The sequence below is a fragment of the Notamacropus eugenii genome, chromosome 2 (assembly GCF_028372415.1).
Source record: "Notamacropus eugenii isolate mMacEug1 chromosome 2, mMacEug1.pri_v2, whole genome shotgun sequence".
Lineage (NCBI taxonomy): Eukaryota > Metazoa > Chordata > Mammalia > Diprotodontia > Macropodidae > Notamacropus > Notamacropus eugenii.
The window spans coordinates 332,826,015-332,845,901 of NC_092873.1; the positions used below are offsets into that span (position 1 = coordinate 332,826,015).

At 35.5% G+C, this 19,887-nt stretch overlaps 1 protein-coding gene across 3 annotated transcripts in view; it reads left to right on the forward strand.

Annotated features, from left to right (window-relative positions):
* Nucleotides 1-2,972: 2,972 nt before the first annotated feature.
* The window catches only part of MAP2K6 (mitogen-activated protein kinase kinase 6), a 171,314-nt gene continuing 154,399 nt past the window's right edge, over nucleotides 2,973-19,887 (forward strand). For all 3 annotated transcript variants that reach the window (XR_011975048.1, XR_011975047.1, XM_072645538.1), the window contains exon 1: nucleotides 2,973-3,272. Coding sequence is in view for 1 of the 3 variants with exons in the window: in XM_072645538.1 (XP_072501639.1) it covers nucleotides 3,257-3,272 (16 nt within the window). In the remaining 2 variants the exon portion in view is untranslated. The remainder of the gene's footprint in view (nucleotides 3,273-19,887) is intronic.

Consider the following 19,887-nt stretch of genomic DNA (forward strand, 5'->3'; position numbering starts at 1 on the left):
TCCAAACTTTAAATAAAAATGTTAAAAAAAGGAAAAGAATGAGCTCCTGGGGCTGAACTACTGTTCAGCTACTGTTGTTGCCACTGCCACTGCCAGAGGTGAGATGTAGGACCTCCCAGAGTTACTGCCCCAAAGACTTGCTGCCTTTATTTGCTGGAAATTATATCAATGTGAAATTTTTTCTCCCTTCTACGTCCTGGAGAGAAAAGAGATTCATTCCAAAGCTTATCTTTATTTCGTTATACTTTATATGTAACCCATCAATTTCTTCCTGAACTCTCTTTCTGCCACCAGAGACCTCTTCCTGAAGAGAATCTGGAAACTCAAGCCCTTCTCTATTAAAAATCAAAGCCAAAAGAACCTGAATCTCTCCTTTCCCAAGCTCTCATCAAGGCAAACCCCTCACAAAGGCACAGAGCTTCAAGTAATCATTCTCCATCAATGAGGAGATAGCAAATAGATTTGAACACTAGGTTGTATTCATTTTATATTACTGTTCACCCATTCTCTGAAAGCTGGTATTAAGATAAAGCTAAGGTTAACCAAGTGCATTATTGGTCTGTGAATATTTCTTTTGCACAAAGGCAATTGAGAGGGAGGTTAAGGGCGCTACACAGAAAGAGAAGGAAACCCTTCGTCTTTGGGATGACTCCAGTTGGCTCTTCAAAATGAACCAAAAGATTTTTATTAATAAATATTATTATTACTCTCCCCAAAGTGAAACAATTAAGCTACATGAACCAGGACCATCTCAGATTCCACTGGGCACAAAAGAGTTAGCAGTGTTAGGAGGCAAGGCAAGGAAAAGTTTTCTCCCCAAACTCATCACAGGCTGTCATCTCAGGCAATTAACTTTCCCTTCCTATTTTTTCATTCTTTCACTCTAAGTCCAAGGAAACCCCTTCACTTCCCTGAGTGGGGCTGATATTAGAACCATGAGAGGAAAGAATAGTTCTGCCCACAAGAGGGTAAGGGTTGAATAGAGAGTAGAGTGTTAGCTAAATGCCTCCAACCCCAGCCACAATGTAAATATCTCATTTCCCTTACACTGTATCATTTAAAGGTGTCAGAACTATAGATTTTTAAAGTGGGAAGGCAAAGAGATTGAGTTTCCCTCCAGTTAGTGTTTTGGTTTGGCTGAGACATATTATGAGTAAAGAAGTGAGCAACCACCAATATTTATTACTTGAATGATTCAATGACCTGCAATTTCATCTGCGTAGGAGCTCTCTCCACTACACAGATCCCCCCTTTTCTAATTAGTAGAAAGTCTCAAAGGGTTGCTATGGCTGAAGAATTCATTACCCTACCAACAATCTGGTGATGAGTCTCTCTGAATTTAGTTAGGCTAGTCTTTGGGGGCGGACCTGTTAATAGTAGCTAACAATATGGCACTCTCAAGCTATCAAAGCGCTTTATCTCATTTGATCTTCACTACACTCCTGTGAGGTGGGTGCTGTTATCCCCATTTTATGGATGCGAAAACTGAGGCTGAGAGAGGTTAAGTAAATTGCCAAGGTCACAACAGTCAGAAGTACCTGTTGACTCAAAGTCCAATGGTCAATCCATTACATCAATTTTTAAAGCATCTACTCACCTGGCAGATTCTTCAATGACTTTGGGCCACCTTCATGCTACCCCTAAGGCACTGATGGACTTTTAGGAGTGACCTCCAAATAAATCTGAGGGCGAAGGGGAAAGGAAGGTGCATCTTTAACTGTAAAATATATTATTCTATGATGTTAGGTTTACACATCTACCATACATTTTAATCTTTTAATCCTTACACACAACAACCCCGTACAAGATGCTGCACTTATTAATATGTCAGTGATGTTAATATCCCTTTTTAATATTTTGGCAGAAAAGGAAACCGAGGTTGAATGAAGTTAAGTGACAACCAACTATAAAGCCAGAGGGGTGTCAGAAATCATCTGAGTTTTTAACTGGGAATCTTCAGATCTCATGGAAAGATTTCAGACATTCCATGACTTTGAAGGGGAGATATACGTCTTTATTTCCATTAACCTCTAACTGAAATTTAGCATCTCCTTAAATTATGAATGTAGCAACACAACATTATTCAGAGAAAATATCCACAGTTTCAAGGCACATGACACCAAATAGGCTAAGAGGCAACAAATTAATTCTAATCCAACCACCTGATTTTACAGATTAGGAAACTGAGATCAAACGACTTGCCTAAAATTAAAAATGCTATTTAAGAAGTAGATCTGGGTTTTGAACCCATATCCTCTGGTTTACAATCCAAATTTTTTTCTACTGACCCCAATGTCTCCCATTTGAATATGGTACTGATTCTGCCTTAAGGCCTGCTGCTTAGCAGAAAAATTTTAAATAAAAATTTTAAATTATGATATATAGTTTTATCCTCTACAAACTTTCTGTCTGATCTTGCAGTAAGGTTCTCATAATGATCCTCAAGTGTTCAAACTCCAATTCTTGATAATACCCTACCTGGAGGGATAGACCAACTTTATATTAAGTGACTTGCTGACCCACCTCCTCTCTTCCCTTTCACATAAATCTAAATTTCGTTCTTCCTCAGTCACAAAACAGCTCTTCTGGCTGTAAAGGAAAGAATGAAGGTGTAAGGCAGAAAAAAAATAATAGTAATTGCCCAACAGGTGCTTGCTCCAGGACTCCTACTGGCACCTGAAATACCCAAACTGACTTTCTACAAAGAACCAAGTGCCCCTACCTCCTGCTTGCCCTTCGGATGTAGTTGTGCAGACTTTTGTGTTTCTTTAGTCATGGCTCACTCTGACCATCTGCAACAGATTGGCTTGATTGCCTGCGTGAAGTTTTTGTAACAACCACACAAAGAACCTGGTGACTTGAGAGATCCAGGTTCCTTAAAAGCGCGCTCCATTAACTTCTTCTAGGAACTACATTACCCACCTGCCCCTGCGTTCTTTGCAGGAAGGACGTCTGCGCACTAAGACACTCAGTTCCAAGTTTGGAGCTGTTAGCTGCCAGCCCTGGCCCATCATGTAGCTGCAGCACAGCCTTCCCTACCATTGCAATTGGAAAAAATCACTTTCCAATCTGTTTTGCAAGGTGTGCATTTCCACTTTGATTTCCTGAAAGATCATCTGCTGCATCGATCAAGAAAAACTTCACTTGCATGAAGACTGCGCGGCTGCAGCTTGAATCTTTATTGCAAAACTAGCTACAGAAGAGAGGCAAGGCAAAGTCTTTTGTGCTCCCCTCCCCCATCAAAGGAAAGGGGAAAATGTCTCAGTCAAAAGGTAAGAGCCTATTTGCATTGCTTGCAAAAAATGCAAAAAGTCGTGCATGCATCTGCAAATGCATGGATGCATTTTTTGCCAGGCAATTGCATTTTAAAGTTTGAGGCTTTCCGAAGCTCAGTTGTATTTCCTGTTTAGTATGTGTCTTTTTTTTTTTTTTTTTTGCAGACACAGAGAGTTCCTGTAAGGCAGGGCTTGCAGTTCAGCTGTGCGTTGATGTTATTTGCATTCTTCTGCTAGGATTACTGAGCTCTTTTTGCCTTTTGCATAGTCAGGACAGATAAAGCAGGTTGGAAGTGTCTAAATATGCAGTGCTTTCTCTCTTTGGAAAATTCTGTAGAATACATTCACATTGTGAATCGATTCAAGTACTGGAGGATTGTAAACTTTTAAAGAGTCTGTTTCTCAAATGAAAGGCATAAGGAGTTAAATTGCTGGGAATTGAGTATATACCTATGTTTCCATGGGAAAGAATTTTTCTGGCATCAGTACTTAAGCTAATTTTCCATTGATTTCCTGCTGAATGTTAGGCAACTTTTGATTTTTAAAGGTAGGTTTTGGATAATATCAGGTTGCTAAAAGCTTGCAAGAAATCCTGGTGTTTTGCTTTGTTTCTTTTAAGATTTTGCACTTTACCATGGGACTTTATTGGTCAAATAGAGTCTTCAGAAGTTGAGCACTGAAGAGATAAAGCTTGAGAAATCTGACCATTTGGGAGGTAACTTTTCATCTCAGAGTAGAAAGTAGAGGGGGAAAAAGCTTTATTCTCAGGATGTTGCAAGAGTGGGGGCTATACTATTTCATTAATAACTAAAATGGGATCTTTTAACTATATGAAAATGGAATACCCATATTTAGCCTTTAGATATGTTATTAGATGCAGAAGTTCAGGGTTTGTGCATTTAATACTTCAGGTTTTTTATTTCATACAGCTGTTGGACTTGTATTTTTCATCCTTTAAATGGCATCTGGGGGGTATTAGAACAAAATATCTGGCAGAGCATCAGAAGACCAAGGAGGTACTTATAAGTTGCCCTCAGGATTTTGAGTCTTTTTTCAAAGAGAATATTACTGAGCCACACAGAGAGCACATGCTTTATGACAAGGTAAGGAATAAGGAAGAGATAAGTAAGGGCATCCTGGCACCCATACTGCCAGTGACTTCTGGATACAGAATAAGTATTATTTGATGATAAGAAACAAAAAATCAAGGATTTGATAATTTCTCTCCACTCCATAGGTTTAATATGGCAAAAGGTTACAAAGTTGTTACAGGACAATTGCAGTCTTAACTTTAATTATCTAAAGACATTATTGTAGCAGTGATAGTTACAAGATTTTGAAGACTCTTTGATAAGGACTAGGAGAGGAAAAAAACTGAAAAAAATATTCCATCTAGAATTTAAGTAGTTATAGGATTAGATTTATTTTTAGTGGCAACGATGGAAAGAACACTGGATTTGAACTCAGAGGACCTGAATTTGAATTCCAGATCTGCCACCCGTGTGAATTTAGGAGATTAGTTAATGTCTCCGAATCTCGTTTTTTTTTTTTTTGTTATTTTTTTTAAAAAGAGGGAGTTGAAGTAAGTGACTTCTGAGACCTTTTCTAGCTCTAAATCTCTGATCCTGTGAACATGGACCAGAGGGTAAAAATCATGGAGAATTAGATTTTGCTTAGATTAACAGGACACTTCCTCAGAATTTGAACTATCTAAATAAAAATGGAATAGGATGCTTTGTGAGTTAGGTAGTGAGTTTCTGATATCTGTGAATATTCAAGTATAGGAGGGATATCTGCTTGTTGGAGTGGAATTTGAGCCAATGTCATCTGGCCCCAAATCTAAAATATTCATCCCATCTCATCATAATGGAGAAGGGAATTTTGGACCCAATAACCTCTAAGATCACTTTTTTTTAAATTAAAAAGAAGTTTCTAAATGAACTAGAACATCATCAGTAAATATTAACATTTCCATATGCAAAGAAAGACAGAAAATGGGAATTGAATTTGAAATTGGAAGTGAAACCATTATGTATAGCTTATTTTTAAAAATTATCTTAAAGGTCAATGTGGTAGTTCCAAGCTTGTCTGTGTCCCCATACAAACTTCCTTCAGCTTTCTTTGGTACATTGGTTAAGTGTTTTATTGATGTCCTCCCTTCTAACAGAAGAGAAGTCAATCAGAATCATTTTTTTTTGTTGTAATGATGATATATGACAATAAATGTCTCATTCTCTATCTATACTACATTGCCTCTCTACCAAGAAGTGAGGGTCATGCTTCATCATCAGTCTTTGGCATTGTGATTGGTCATTCTCTCAATTACCATTCTTAAGTCTTTCAAAGTTCTTTTCCTTTGTAATGTTGCAGGTGTTATATAAATTGCCCTCCCAATTACACTCATTTCACTCTGCATCAGTTCATAAAATCTTCTAAAGTTTCTCTGAATCTGAGACATTTATCATTTCTTAAGGTGCTTTACTATTATATTTACTATACTTTGTTCAGCTGTTCCCCAGATGATTGATGGTTTATAGTGTTTTGCTACAACAAAAACATGCTGCTATAAATAATTTTGTGCATATGAGTCTTTCTTTCATTTCTTTGGAGTATATGCCTAGTAGTGGTCTTGTTGGGTCAAAGAGTATGCATTGTTTAGTGACTTTGGAGCTATTAAGGCCAAATTGCTTTAGAGAAGTTCTTAACTTAGGTTCCACAGACCTTTGAGAGGTTCATGGATAGATTTCAGAGATTCCATGACTTTGGATGGACGAAAAATACATTTTATTTTTACTAACCTCTAACTAAAACATAGCATTTCTTTCATTACGAATGTAGACAACAAATCAAACTAGTGTTAGGTTTCACCAGACTGCCAAAGGGGCCTACAGCGGAAAAAAAAGTTAACACTCCCTACTTTAGAGAATGGTTGGATCACTTCATAGCTGTACCAACAATAGAATCATTTTTGCAGTCTAAGAGTGGTGAATTGGAATTTCAGAATAATTTTAATTTGTACTTCTCTTGTTATTAATGATTCTGAGCATTTAAAAAATTTGGTTGTTGATATTTTGAATTTCTTCCCTTGAGAATAGCCTGTTCACATTTATGTCTATTTCCAATATACTGGATATTGAACATTTATCCAAGAAATTTGCTGCAAAGATTTTTCCTCAGTTCACTGATTCCTTTTTAATTCTAATTGCATGGATAGTGTTTGTATTAAAAATTTTCCAATTTTATGGAATCACAATAGTCCATTTTCTCTATCTTCTTTGAATAAGAATTTCTTCCTGTCTATAACTGTGCGAAGTTTCTTTCCTCTAATTAGTTTAAAATGTGACCTAGATATAAAAGGTCATATAACCATTTGGAGCTTATTATAATATCTCATATAAGATGTTGATCTATACTTAATTTCTCCTATACTGCTTTCCAATTTTCCCATTAGTTTTTGTCGAATAATAAATTCCTACCTCAGTAGTTTGTTTCCGTGAGTTTACTGAATACCATGATACTCTTAAATTGCTTCCCTATTTTATGTCTATTTTGTTCAGTTTATCAAATTTTCTACTTTTTAATCAGTTCCAAATAGTCTTGATTATTGATATGTACAGTTTGAGATTTGGTGCTACTAGACCCCCTTTCTTCTCATTTTTTTCACTATTTCCCTTGAGGTACTTGATCTTTTGTTCCTCCAAATGTATTTTGTAATAATTTTGTGTAGTTCTACAACCTTTACCTTTGATATTGTGGGATGACATATCACTGATAAATTATTTTAGGCAACCTTGTGAGTTTTATTATATTAGCACATCCCAACCATGAACAACGAATTCCTCTCCAATCATTTACTTTCTTTTATTTCTATAGAGAGCATTTTGTAGTTGTCTTCATATTATTTCTGTGTGTGTCTTGGATAAGCAGCATGGGCTAGTGACTATGTCACTGGACATTGAGTCAGGAGGACCTAGGTTCAAATTCCACATCAGATACTTACTAATGGTATAATTCTCAAGCAAGCCACTTAACCTCTCCCACAATCAGTTTTCTCATCCATAAAATGTGGAGATTGGATTGATAGCCTCCAAGGTCCTTTTCAATTCTCAGTGTGATAAACTCTCAGATATTTTATATATTATGTAGTGATTTTGAATGGGATTTCTTTTTCAATCTTTCCTACAAGTTTTTTGGCAGGTAGGTGGCACAGTGAATAAGTGCACATAGAGGCAAGAAGACTTGAATTCAAATCTAGCCATAGATCCAACTCTGAGCAAGTCACTTACCATCTGTCTGCCTCAGGTTCTTCATATATAAAATTTGGAATAATAATAGCACACACTTCCCAGGGATTTTGTGAGGATAAAGTGAGAATACTTTGTAAAATACTTTGCAAACTTTAACACACTGTGTAAATGCTTTATTATTATTATTATTAGTAATAGTAATAGTAGTGGTAGTAATAGTAGTATTGTGGTGATTATTATGTGGATTTTTTTGTCTTGTTGGTTTACTGAAATTAGTATTTCTAGTGAAATGTGAGGATTTTGTTTTTTGTCTTACTGTTACAAGTAGCATTTTAGAATTGTATTAATAATAGACAATAAATACAACAGACAATCTTACTTTACTTTTGATCTTACTGGAAACCTTTCTAAGTGTTTCTCAATTATAGATGATTTTTCTTGGTTAGATAGATATATATTGTTTTTCACATTAAAGAAAAGGGCGAATTATACTTGTTTTCTCATATTTTAACATAAAATACATATTGTATCAAAAGATAATTTTCTGCATCTATCATTTATGTAATTTTTATTGTTTTTCTTTTTAACATAATCTTTTATGTTTATAGTTCTTCTAATATTGAACCAATCCTGAATTCCTGGCAGGAATCCAATCTGATTGCCACTTATAGTCATCTTAATATGATGTTGCTGATGCTAGATACTTTATTCAGTACTTTTGCACTGATAGTCATTAGAGATATGGGTCTGTAGTATTCTTTCTCTGATTCATCTGTCCCTAGTTTAAGTATCAGGACCATTAATTTTTCTGATAGGAGTTTGGTGGGATGCTATGTTTCCCAATTTTTGAAAATAATTTATGTAAAATTGCAGTTAATTGTTGCTTATGTTCTATAGAATTGATTTGTGAATCAATTTGTAAATTCCTGTATTTCTTTTTCTAATGATTTGGTTATGTTATGCTTTAAAATTCTTTACCTGTTTTTCTGATGATCTATTTTATATTTTTGCAAATTTCATCTGTTTTTGTGTAAGTTTCATATCTTTTTTCCTGGCATGTCACTGAGCAAAAATATCTTTTAAAAATTCTCTCTATTTCTGCTATGATTTGGTTTAAAGGAAATTTGTGGTTTGATTAGTTAATAGTTTATCTATTTCATTTGATATTTTTAAAGAAAAATTCAGCTCTTAGTTTTTCAATCATTTCATTAATTTTTATTTTCAATTTTGGTTTAGGTTTCTTTGATTTTATTTTGTCTTAAGTTGAGATTTTAAAATTTGTTGCTTTTGTAGTTGCTTCTTTCTTTTGTTAAAAAAATAATATGCCTCTTTCATTGTTCTGTTCTTTCTTCCTTTTGTTGATGAATTCATTTAGAGATATAAAACTTCTCTTAAGGACTGCTTTAGTTACATCCCGATAGTTTGGGTATGATGTCTAGTCGTTATCATTTTCTTTGATTACATTATCCATTTTTAAGACTTTTAAGAGGATTAAATGATTCAATCTTCATTTGAGTTTGAATCCTTACTCAAAGGTCATTTATTAATTATACCTTTCATTTTATTATGTTCAATAAAGATAGATTTAACATTTCTTCTTTTCTGCATTTGTTATGAGTTTTTTTGTGTTCTAGTAAATGGTCAGTTTCTGTAAAGCTGCCATGTATAACTGAGAAATACGTATTTTTATTCCTTTTTCATCAGAGATTTTTACTAACTTTTCTAAAGTTCTATTCAAGTCTTTAGCTTCTTGTTTATCTTTTTGTTGGATTTTTCTAGGTTTGCAAGGAGCACATTGTACAAAACTATTGTAGTTTTGCTGTATATTTCTCAGTGTTTTTTGATTAACTTTTTCTTTAGGTACTCTTGTAAGGATGTGCTTATTACACGCAGCCTTTAGTGAATAGTATGCAGTTCCTGCAAATCAGTTGAGTTTGCAAAAACAACATAAAGGCATTAATATTTCCAAAAATTTTACATAACTAGTTAGTTTAAGATAGATTCAGTGCGAGTTAAAATGCTTCTTACAAATAGCATATAGAATCATGTAGCATATAAATCAAATACTTAGATTATATATAGAAAAATGATAATTATTAAATGTTAGTATATATGTATATGCGTACACACACATATCTCATAATTTTTTTCAGTAAAAATCAAATAGTTCAATAGCGACAATGAATATCACAGTGAAAAACAGAACAAAATGTAGTAGTAAATAAAACACCCTTTGTGTCAGCTCCATCAATGAACTGTCTTTCTATATGAGTAATTATCTCTCTGATTTTCCTGGTCACTGGATTCACAGTTCTGATGCTTCTTTTGTTGTTTAGTTGTTTCAATTCTTTGTGACTCCTTTTGAGGTTTTCTTGGCAAAGATTTTGGAGTGGTTTATCATTTCCTTCTTCAACTCATTTTACAGATTAGAAAACTGAGGCAAATGGTTAAATGTCTTGCCCAAGGTCACACACTCTAGTAGAGTCTGAGACCAAATTTGAACTCAGGAAAAGTAGTCTTCCATTCTCCAGGCCCACTGCTCTATCTGTCACGACACCTAAGTATCCTCTGATGCTTCTACCATGACCTTTTTAGTTTATGGAGAATTGAATATCCATACCCTCTGGTTCTAGTTCTAAATTGGTAGAGGGCTCAGTCTTCTTATGGGTGCTATTCCCTAGGACTCTCTACATCTGAAGTATTAGGTGAAACAAAACAGGGTTGCTTCTGATTTTAGTCTTCCCTCTTTAGTGAAGTGAAGTTGTCATTCTAGGCAGTTTCTGGAGGTAGTGCCTACTTTACTCCCAGCAGCACATTTCTCAGCAGTTCTCTTTGCTGACTTTAGAAACAAGCTGTTCTTCAACATTCTTGAGTTGCTTCTTCAACAGAACAATTTCTTCTTGAGTACGTTTTAGTAGTTCTTTTGTGTCAAGCAGATCCACTAATTTTAGTGGAGACATTGCATATTTAAGCATTTCTATCTGGTTATCAGCCCTCCCTCGCAGTCTAATATTCTCAGAATACCTAAGTTTATCCCTAATTTTTGAAAACAAACTAGCCTGGTCTAGTACTGTCCTAGTACTATTACCCACATAAAGTATTTCTCGACATGACTCCTTGGCCATCAGGGTCTTCTGATGTTCCTCTCAAGTGTAATTGAAATATTTATGATCATCTAGTCTACAGTTATAATAGAATATAGTATTGCTTTTATGATTATATCTTGACAGTAGTGTTCCTGTATTAAATTGTTGTATTTTGGGTTTTTTAAAAATTAATTTAGGGATCTAGGATGTTCTCAATCCTTATTCCCATCTCCATTTCCAGAAGCTTGTTCTTGGGAATTCAACCTTTTATAACAATCTGAATTCTTCTTTCCAATCTTCATGTCAGTGTTCTGTCTATGAAGTTGTAACAAAAAATACTTCTGCCACTTCATTTGAACTATGTTGATGGTGAACCAGAGGGTCATGTTTACTGGTCCTTTGACCCCCTACCTAGTCCGAGTGGAATGATCTTGTCTGCTGTTCTCTCATTAGATTTTCTATAGGTTCTTTTCCATGAGTTGGAGAAGCCAGAGGGTTGTTTCTTGCTTGGCTGTTGTGTTTCACCCAAGGAAGATATCCTGGAGGTAAGCTGACTTGAATTTTTCCAAGGTAAATAATACATCTCAACTTGGATATAACATTCAGATTGGTTTATTATTTCTGGCAACTGATCAAAATTTGGCAGCCTTTGTTCATAATTAAGACCAGTGTGATATGCCTTCAGCTCTTAAGGCTATACCATACCCCTGCACACTGTCTCCAATTTGAAGCATCTGCTTCGTCAGATTTTATTACTTCTTTCTCTGTCAGTTTCTGTAGTTGACTGATTACCCATGTTGTAAATGTGAGGTGTTTTTTCCTTCTGTTGAACAATGAATGAATATCCTACCAACAACCAAACTGCCTTACTAATTCTTACCGTGTGGATTCATGGTTTTGTAGTCTTTATTCTCTATAATTCCCCAAACTGTGTCTTTAAGGCTTTCTTTTTTTCCACTTTGGATACCTGGTAATGCTCTAGTGCTCTGGTCACATTTCTGATGCAGATAATCTATGTTTCTTCCAAAGAGGGAGCTGGGTCATTTCCTGAGCAAAGTCTTAAACTAGGTCTGTGATTCCTAGGTGTAACAATATATAATACTGTGGTGCAACATCTCTGAAGTAGGGAGGCCTATTAGCACTAGTAGTTGTTCCTGTAATTCTTATGGCTTTTTCTTCCCAACCAGTCCTGGGAAGTCCTGATAGGCTCTACATCCCCAACATCCCTCATGGAGTATGTTATAATCAGGTGCGCATTTATTACCCCTGATATCTTTACTAAACTTTCTCACTTGATTCTAATCTCTTACCAAGGAAGGCATTCTCCAGTGTGGGCACAGGAAAATGGAAGGAAGAAAGCTGTCTTCCTTATTCCTCAAAGGGTAAAAACCAGGCTTATACCTGAGGACAAGTGGCCTGTGAGGTTGGTGTCAGTGTCTCCCTGACTTCCTAACACTGTGGGTAAAGCTGAGAAAAGAACCTCGTGCACCTTCAAGAAACTTTCTCCACTCCAATTTGGCTTTGGGGAAAATAGCTGTGAGTGCAGAAATTTAACCATATGCAGTTATTATCAGAGATTTAACCCTATGCGCCATTCTCTCACAATCTGTGAGAAGCCTAGTAATTGAATTCCAAATACTTAATGAAGTTTTAGAAGGGTTCATGTTCTCAGGTAGCTTGTGCTAAATGAAGAAGGGTTTTTCTATCTTCTCACGTTGCTTATTAAGTATTTTCTATCTCCCCTAAACACAAATAACATCTTGCAAAAATGTTCAGAATATCCTTTTCCATTCCATCATGTGGCACTCATTTAACTAAGAACCCTATGTATGGCGTTACTATCTGCATTGTATGTGTCTGCATTACTAGACACCAGGACTCCAGAGGTGGAACTTCCATATGGCTCATTTGTAATGATGGAAGTAGTAGATATTAATACTTAAGTATTCAGACAAACAAAAGTTAAATAAAAATAAATGATCTGGCATAAGAGAAACTATTTGGAAGCTGTCCAGTTACATTCTACACATATATGTAGAATTTCATCTCACATGTATTCTTCACATATATTTTCTTCAGTGGATCCCTGTAAGAACAGGATATTTGATAATCTTGTCAGTAAATCATAGTAAATATGAACCCAAATGTATCCTCCATGACCAATTACAGTATCAGGTCCCAAATCCTTTCCCCAAACTAGGCATGCTCTTCTCTCTCTCTCTCTCTCTCTCTCTCTCTCTCTCTCTCTCTTTCTCTCTCTTCCTGACTCTCTCCTCCCTCCCTCCCTCTCTCTCTCTCTTTCTTCCTCTTTTTTTCTCTCTCTCCTGTCTCTCTGTCTCCCTCTCTTTTCTCTGTCTCTGTCTCGGTCTCTCTCTCTGATGGTATACTCCTACTAATACAGTTTCTGAGTCCCCAGTGTGCTTTCCATTTGTAATTACTCTTGTTTTTCTACATTTAAATGAATATCAAAATAACAACATGAATATAATTTTAAAAATGAAAACAATAAGCATTTGTATACACACACACACACACACAATGTCATCAGCAACAACAACAGTCTTCAGGGGATCCCAAAACTCTTTGTGCTGTTTCAAGCTATTAAATCATAGAACAGCAATAAAACTTTAGGCATGTATATAGGTTCAGCAATGACAGGTAGCTTCTCTTTAGTTGCTCTTTTTATAGTTTCTTTTCATAGTTTGAGTAGAGCCTCACATAATGAGTATTTTGACTTTTCAAAAAAAATTTTTTAACAGTATTTTGACTGTGACCAATGTCACCTCTAAAGTAATCTCAAATCCTTAAAATATCAGCATTTGAGTCTTCTTTACTTGTTTGGAAACTTAGTATTAGCCCATTCAGTGCCTCTCAAGATATTAAATAAAGGCTGTTTTCTAAAATCCTCTTCATAAGATAAAATTGAAAGCAGCTTCTTCAGAAAAGATCTAACTGCTTTCTTTTCTGTGTCCTCTTCAACTTCTCTCAAACTAAAATTTTAAACTATCTTTTCCCACAGTTTCTCAAGTAGATGATGATAGATTAAGAAAGGTCAAAACACCAATCTGTACCAAACTTTATATATGTGAGTTTGATCCTCCTTTTTTATGTTTTAGGTAATTGTGAGTGAATTGGGATGCCTGCCTCATTCTCTCACCCTTACTGCATATTTGTATAATCTTGTCCTTTTTATAAAATGGTAAATTTTTTTTTCATATTTCTTCTCTTGTGTTTTCCTCTCCTCCCCCCTCTTCTCTTCTTTCTTAAGTACCAACAAAACAGAATAAAACCACATGCAGACCCTATACTTACCCTATTTAATTCCATTTATTTATCTAGAAAACCTTAGGACTGTGGAGAGACACTTCCCTCTACTTCCTATACTAGGAAATAAAACTTTTACAATTTTCTAAATGTTTCTTTCTAAGTTTCTCTTGACTTCTATGTTTATATTTCAAAATTTCTGTTCAGCTTTGGTCTTTTTATTATGAATGCTCTTCTATTTTATTAAAGATCCATTTTCCCACCTGGTAGATAATACTCAATTTTTCAGTCCAATTCATTCTCAGTTAATAATATTATTATTATTCACAATAATACTTTATATAGCACCTAATATGTGCCGGACACTGCGCTAAATATTTTGCAAATGTTATGTCATTTGATCCTTACAAGATGCCTGGGAGGAAGGGGGTATTATTATCTCAGTTTTGCAGAGGAAGAAACTCATGCAAAGAAGACTGAGTGATGCTTTAGTCATACAGCTACTTAGTGTCTGAGGCTGCATTTGCACTCAGGTCCACCTGACTCCAGGCTAACGATTGTGCTACCTGGTTGCCTTACAACCTCTTGAGTGTAACCATTGTTATTTGCCATTTGGAATTTTGTATTCTAAGAAACTACTTCCTTTGTACTAGTTGCTGCCAAATTTTGTGTAACCCAGACTATTGTTCCTTGGTACTATTTCTTTCTGGCTACTTGTAGTTTTTCTTTTTTTCAAACTTGGAAGAGCTGAATTTTGGCCATGATTTCTGAGTGTTTCTAGTTTGAGGTCTCTTTCAAGAGTTAATTAATACCTTCTTATTATTTTCACTTTACATTCTTGAGAAATCTTCTTTTTGATTTTTCTGAAATATTGTGACCAAGTTTTTTTATATGGTCATGGGTTTCAGAAAATCAAATGAATAAGTTCTCTTTTTGATTTGTTTTCCAGGGCAGTTACTTTTAATTGTAGATTTTGTTTTTTAAAAAATTATTTTGACTTTGTTCTAGTATTCCTTGTTGTGTCATGGAGTGACTGAGTTTTATTTTATTTTTTAGGGAATTCATTATTTGGAGAATATCTTTCATCTTATAAATCCCATTTATTTTCCTTTCAGTTTTCCCTCCAATATTCTCATATCATTTATTCATTTTTGAAAATACTCTACTTTCCTTCTTTTAACCTTTCTCTTATTCTTCGTGGCTCAGCCCTTAACGCCCCTCCCACTCCTGAGGCTTTCTTTATAGCGATTGATGGGTTTACTATCTTCTTTTTTAGTTTCTTTCTTGAGTGTTTCTTAATACATACTATTTCTTAATTGTGTTTAGTGTTTTCTTCTGTTGATTCATATTTTCAGTCTCAGTTTTTATTATTTCATTTTGTGTTCAAGCCAGTACCCTCTGGTCCCCTTTGATGTTCTGGGTAGGCTTTGTTTGACCCTGTCTGCTATGTAGTTTGGTTGTCATTGATGCTGTAGTTCTGAATGGTATTGGGCACTAAACTGCCTGATTCCCTGTTTGTATCTCAGTCTCCTCTGGATTTTAACCTCAGCTATTCCTTTTTAAGGACCTTCAACTGGGAGTTGGTTCAGTCATTTACTGTTTGTGTCTGTTGTTCTCAAACCTCTTTCCCAGTTCTCTCTGCCTTGGTGCCTAGATACTGGGTTGCCTTTGTACCCCTCTGTGGCACCCAGTGTTCTAAGAAGTACATGGTAGGCTATTATCTTCATGGTAGGTCCCTGTGAGAAACTGGTTCTAACCTCAAATTGTGTTCTGTTAGGCTAAGACTGAGATCTGGCCTCAGGCACTTAATTATTGGGACTGGCAATGATTTGCCATACTTGCTAAGAACTGGGCCAGAAGCCAGCAGAGGTGTTAAGAGGAGGCCCATCAAGTAAGCCAGTGAGGGCTCTCACCAACAAACTTAGGTTATAGCAATTCTTATTTGTTTCCCTGATACAGCTTTTCTTTCCTTCTTTATGGCTTTGGTTTTTACCTGTACCCACATTCACTTTTCTGGTGAGCCCCCCCCCCCCCCCCCGCCTTTCTTCTAGGCATTTGTTTTGTATAGTTTTAACCTGATGAACAAGGTGATTTTCGCTTCTTTTCATATTTCTTTGTCATTTTTTCTGGGGTCTTTTTCAGGTATTTGTTAGGATCGTATGTAGGAGAAAGTGACTTCTATAATCTTTCCCATCATCATCTTAACAAGAAATATTTAAGTTCACTGCTTTTATAAATTTAGAATGATATAAAGATTTTTAATCAATCTTTTAATTTTAATGCAATATTTGTTAATTATATGTTAATAGCAACATTAATTTCTACTTAATAAATAATTTTATTAAAATAGTTACCTCATTAATTTATTAATAATTAATAAAATTATTGATTTAGTTCATTTAAATTAAAATAATAAAGTAATAATAATTATTAATAAAATCAATTGAATAATAAAAGATAAACTTATATTCAATATTTAATAAATACATTTTTGTCACATTTCCCTATCACTTACCTACCAGAGTACCTGATACGTAGTAAGCACAGAAGTACTTGTTAATTGATTGAACCACATATCATTTCAGATTTAGTGATCATTCATTCAGTGAATTTATATTGATAAAACTTAAATAGGGATAGGGACAGAGATTGGACCTGTGATTTCATTGATATAAGGAACTCCCAGATTAGAAAATTCTCTCCATCAAAACAGGTTAGCACCTTCTCTGCTAGTTGTAGTCTTGGAGAGTTGCATCATGTACTGAGAAGTAAAGTAAATGTTCAGTGTGTGTCAGAGACAGGACTTAAACCCAAGTTTTCTGACCAGCTCTATATCCATTAGGCTTTTGCTGCTTCTCAAATTTAAGATATGTAAGACATTGTGACACAATCGCTTGAGATAATATTACAAGCTAAATTTGACAAAATCTTTATCCCCAAAGAGCTTACTATATGTTGGGGACCCAGAAGCACACAACTGCATTTCAAAAAAATAGTCATTTATAAAATGCCAACTATATGCAAGACACTATACTAGAGTGGAGATACAAAGACACAATCTGAAACAGTCTCTGCCATCCAGGATCTTAGTTTCTCTTGGCAAGGTCCTTAAGGGAGGGATGAACTAAATATATGGGCACTGAAAAGAAGGTATAATCACTTCCCATTTGGGAGATCAGGGAAGGTTTTATAGAGAAGTTGACTTTTGAGTGAGCTCCAGGACTGTCCAATGAAAGCCAAGACTTTTCATCCCAGCCACTCTCTAGTTACCTCAAAGTTCACCTCACTAGAAAATTGAACTTCTTGGCACACTAGAACAAGTTATTCAATGAGGAGGTTAAAGGGAGCATTTCCTTTTTATATTCACATTGCAGATGCCTTTTGAATCAGTGTCCAGCTCCAAAAATGCCTTTTCAGAATTCTAGGTCCTGTTTGAAATGTGTACTAGATATGAACTTATGGTCTCTGTTAAAAAAAAATGCAGTAGTGGGAGAAAGTGGAAGAACATTTCTGCCAAGGAGATGCTTCTGAAATGAATCTTGGCCTGTATTTTGCTGTGAGACTGGCACGCTTTGGCTGTAATGTTTGTTCTCAAATGACCAATAAAATGATTTCTCTAGCAGCATACTTTGTACTGCTCATAGCCCAAAGTTGGAGGATAGGAGAGAGAGGAAAAAGGTGGACATTGAACATCATAACATTTAAGAGTCTCGTAGCATGTCCTGTTCAAAGACTATTATGGGTTTTTAAGTGTCATTACATTTCAAATTTGCAGACCACTTTCCACAACAAATGCAAGTGAATTACAGGCTTCATGGGAGCTAGGGAGATGGTGACAAGACATGGAGTTTTCGGTAACTTTCCTTGTTTTACCATATGCATAATGGGATTCTAAAAGGAGAGGATATCTTAAGAAATATTACTTTCCATGATAATAGCTGTAGTTAGTGCCTTCAACTTATTCACATGAGCAATTTAGAGAAGTGGGAACATTTCCCCAAAATTCAGAGAGACAGAACTCCTTTGAGGATCTGAAATTCAAGTCGACAGGAAGGATACCCAGAAAGTACTGGAATTCCTGCATATTACAGGAAGACCAGCTACAGGAAAAGTGTTTCATCTAAATTACCCAGGAGAGCATTAGTATTGTTATCAACACTAACAATCTACAGGGAAAAGCCCCATGTTCACCTGGAACGATACAATAAAGTTTGCCCCTATTAAAATGTACTTGCTTTCCTCTACCACCACCCCCCTCCCCTTCCTTCTTCCCTTCCAAAAATATTAGCTCATCGAAGCTTAGTGTAGTAGCATGCAGAACAATCGTGAGAGCCAACTAGAGTATACAAATTGGAAAACTCCAGTATAATGGTAGAAAAGAGCCTATCTCTAATGCAGAATAAGGATTTTTTTTTATTTTTTGGTAATTCATTTAATCCTGTCAATTTCACATCTTAATGTGTGCAAATTCCTTATTATAGTACTAGTTCATCATTTAACATGTAGTCTGAGCTATTATGTTTTATAACACTCCTGCATACTAGAAATCAGAAGGGTTACTTCTAGTTTAAGCTGAGCTCTTTTGTAACACGAAGGTCATTTCGTATCATGGTTTTAACTTTGTATACAACATAAGGACAAGAATTTAAGGTGTTTGTTCTACTGACTTTAGAACTAAGGATTTCCTTAAGGGCTGAGAGTATCCTTCATCATTGCTGCAGAACAGTTTTAAAAAAAACAAGAAACCTTGACAATTTTGCAATTTGAATTATCTGCAAGGTACGTTTTAAATTTTCAGATGATGATTAAATGATTTCCCAATTTAGGGTCAAAATATTAGAGATTTCAGAGCTCAAGTAACCATTGGGAAATGACAGAATTCCATTGTCTCTAAGTAACTGACTGAATTTCACGACTGAGTTGTCATTCTAACTTCAGCAATAACTTCCTATCTGACATTATGTGGCTCAGAAACCACCTATCCCCTTGCTTTGTCTTAATTTTCATTTGTCTACGTATAAACATTGTATGAAATTAAAATAACTTGCTTCGTAGTCAGGCCTACACAAGATCAATAGCCCTGTTTTAGGCCTCTGTAACTTATTGTTGTCTCTGGGCAAAATAAATTTATTGTTGTCTGTTTTGCTTTTTATTATTATTATTTTTTGAGGCAGTCAGGATTAATTGACTTGCCCAGGGTCACACAGTAAGTATCTGAGGTGGGATTTGAACTTAGATCGTCCTGACTTCACTGGGCCACCTATTTCTCCTCCTCCCCCCCCTTTTAATAGGTTTTTGTTTGTGATGCCCTTGTTGTGTCTATATGTATAGTTATAAAACAAATTATCCTTTAAAATTTGTGGTATTAGAGATGTCTTTATATACAGTTATTGTCTCTTTATAGCTGTAGAACTCAGTCCTTCATTTTTATCAGCTGCTGACTGGATGTCACCAGCTGGTTGTCCTGTATGTATGCATCCCAAACTCATTGTTATGTCTAGAACTAGAACTCATATTCTCCCTATTACCTTACCCTTCCTCTACATTTCTAAATTTTAACAGTATCACCATCTTCCCAATCATCCAAAGTCACAACTGTGGAGTCTTCCTTGACTCTTCTGTGTCTCTTAACAGTTATATGTAACCAGTTGACAAGCCGTTTCAGTCCTTCCTCCATAATACCTCTCTTACCAGTCTCCCTTTTCTCCATTCACATAGTCTCTACAATACTTCAAACCTGCATCATTTCTCAGCTGAATTATCTACAATAGCCTCCTAACTGGTATCTCTCTTAAAAAAACAAAAACAAAAGGAAGGGTCAGTTAGGTGGCCCAATGGATAGAGCAACTGGCCCTGGTGTCAGAAGGATCTAAGTTAAAATCCAGCTTCGGACACTTACTAACAGTGTGACTCTGGGTAAGTCACATAACCCTAATTGCCTCAAGAAAATAAAATGCAAAACAAACAGACAATCTCTCCCATTGCTAGACTTGTCAGAAAATTCAGAGTTCAGGT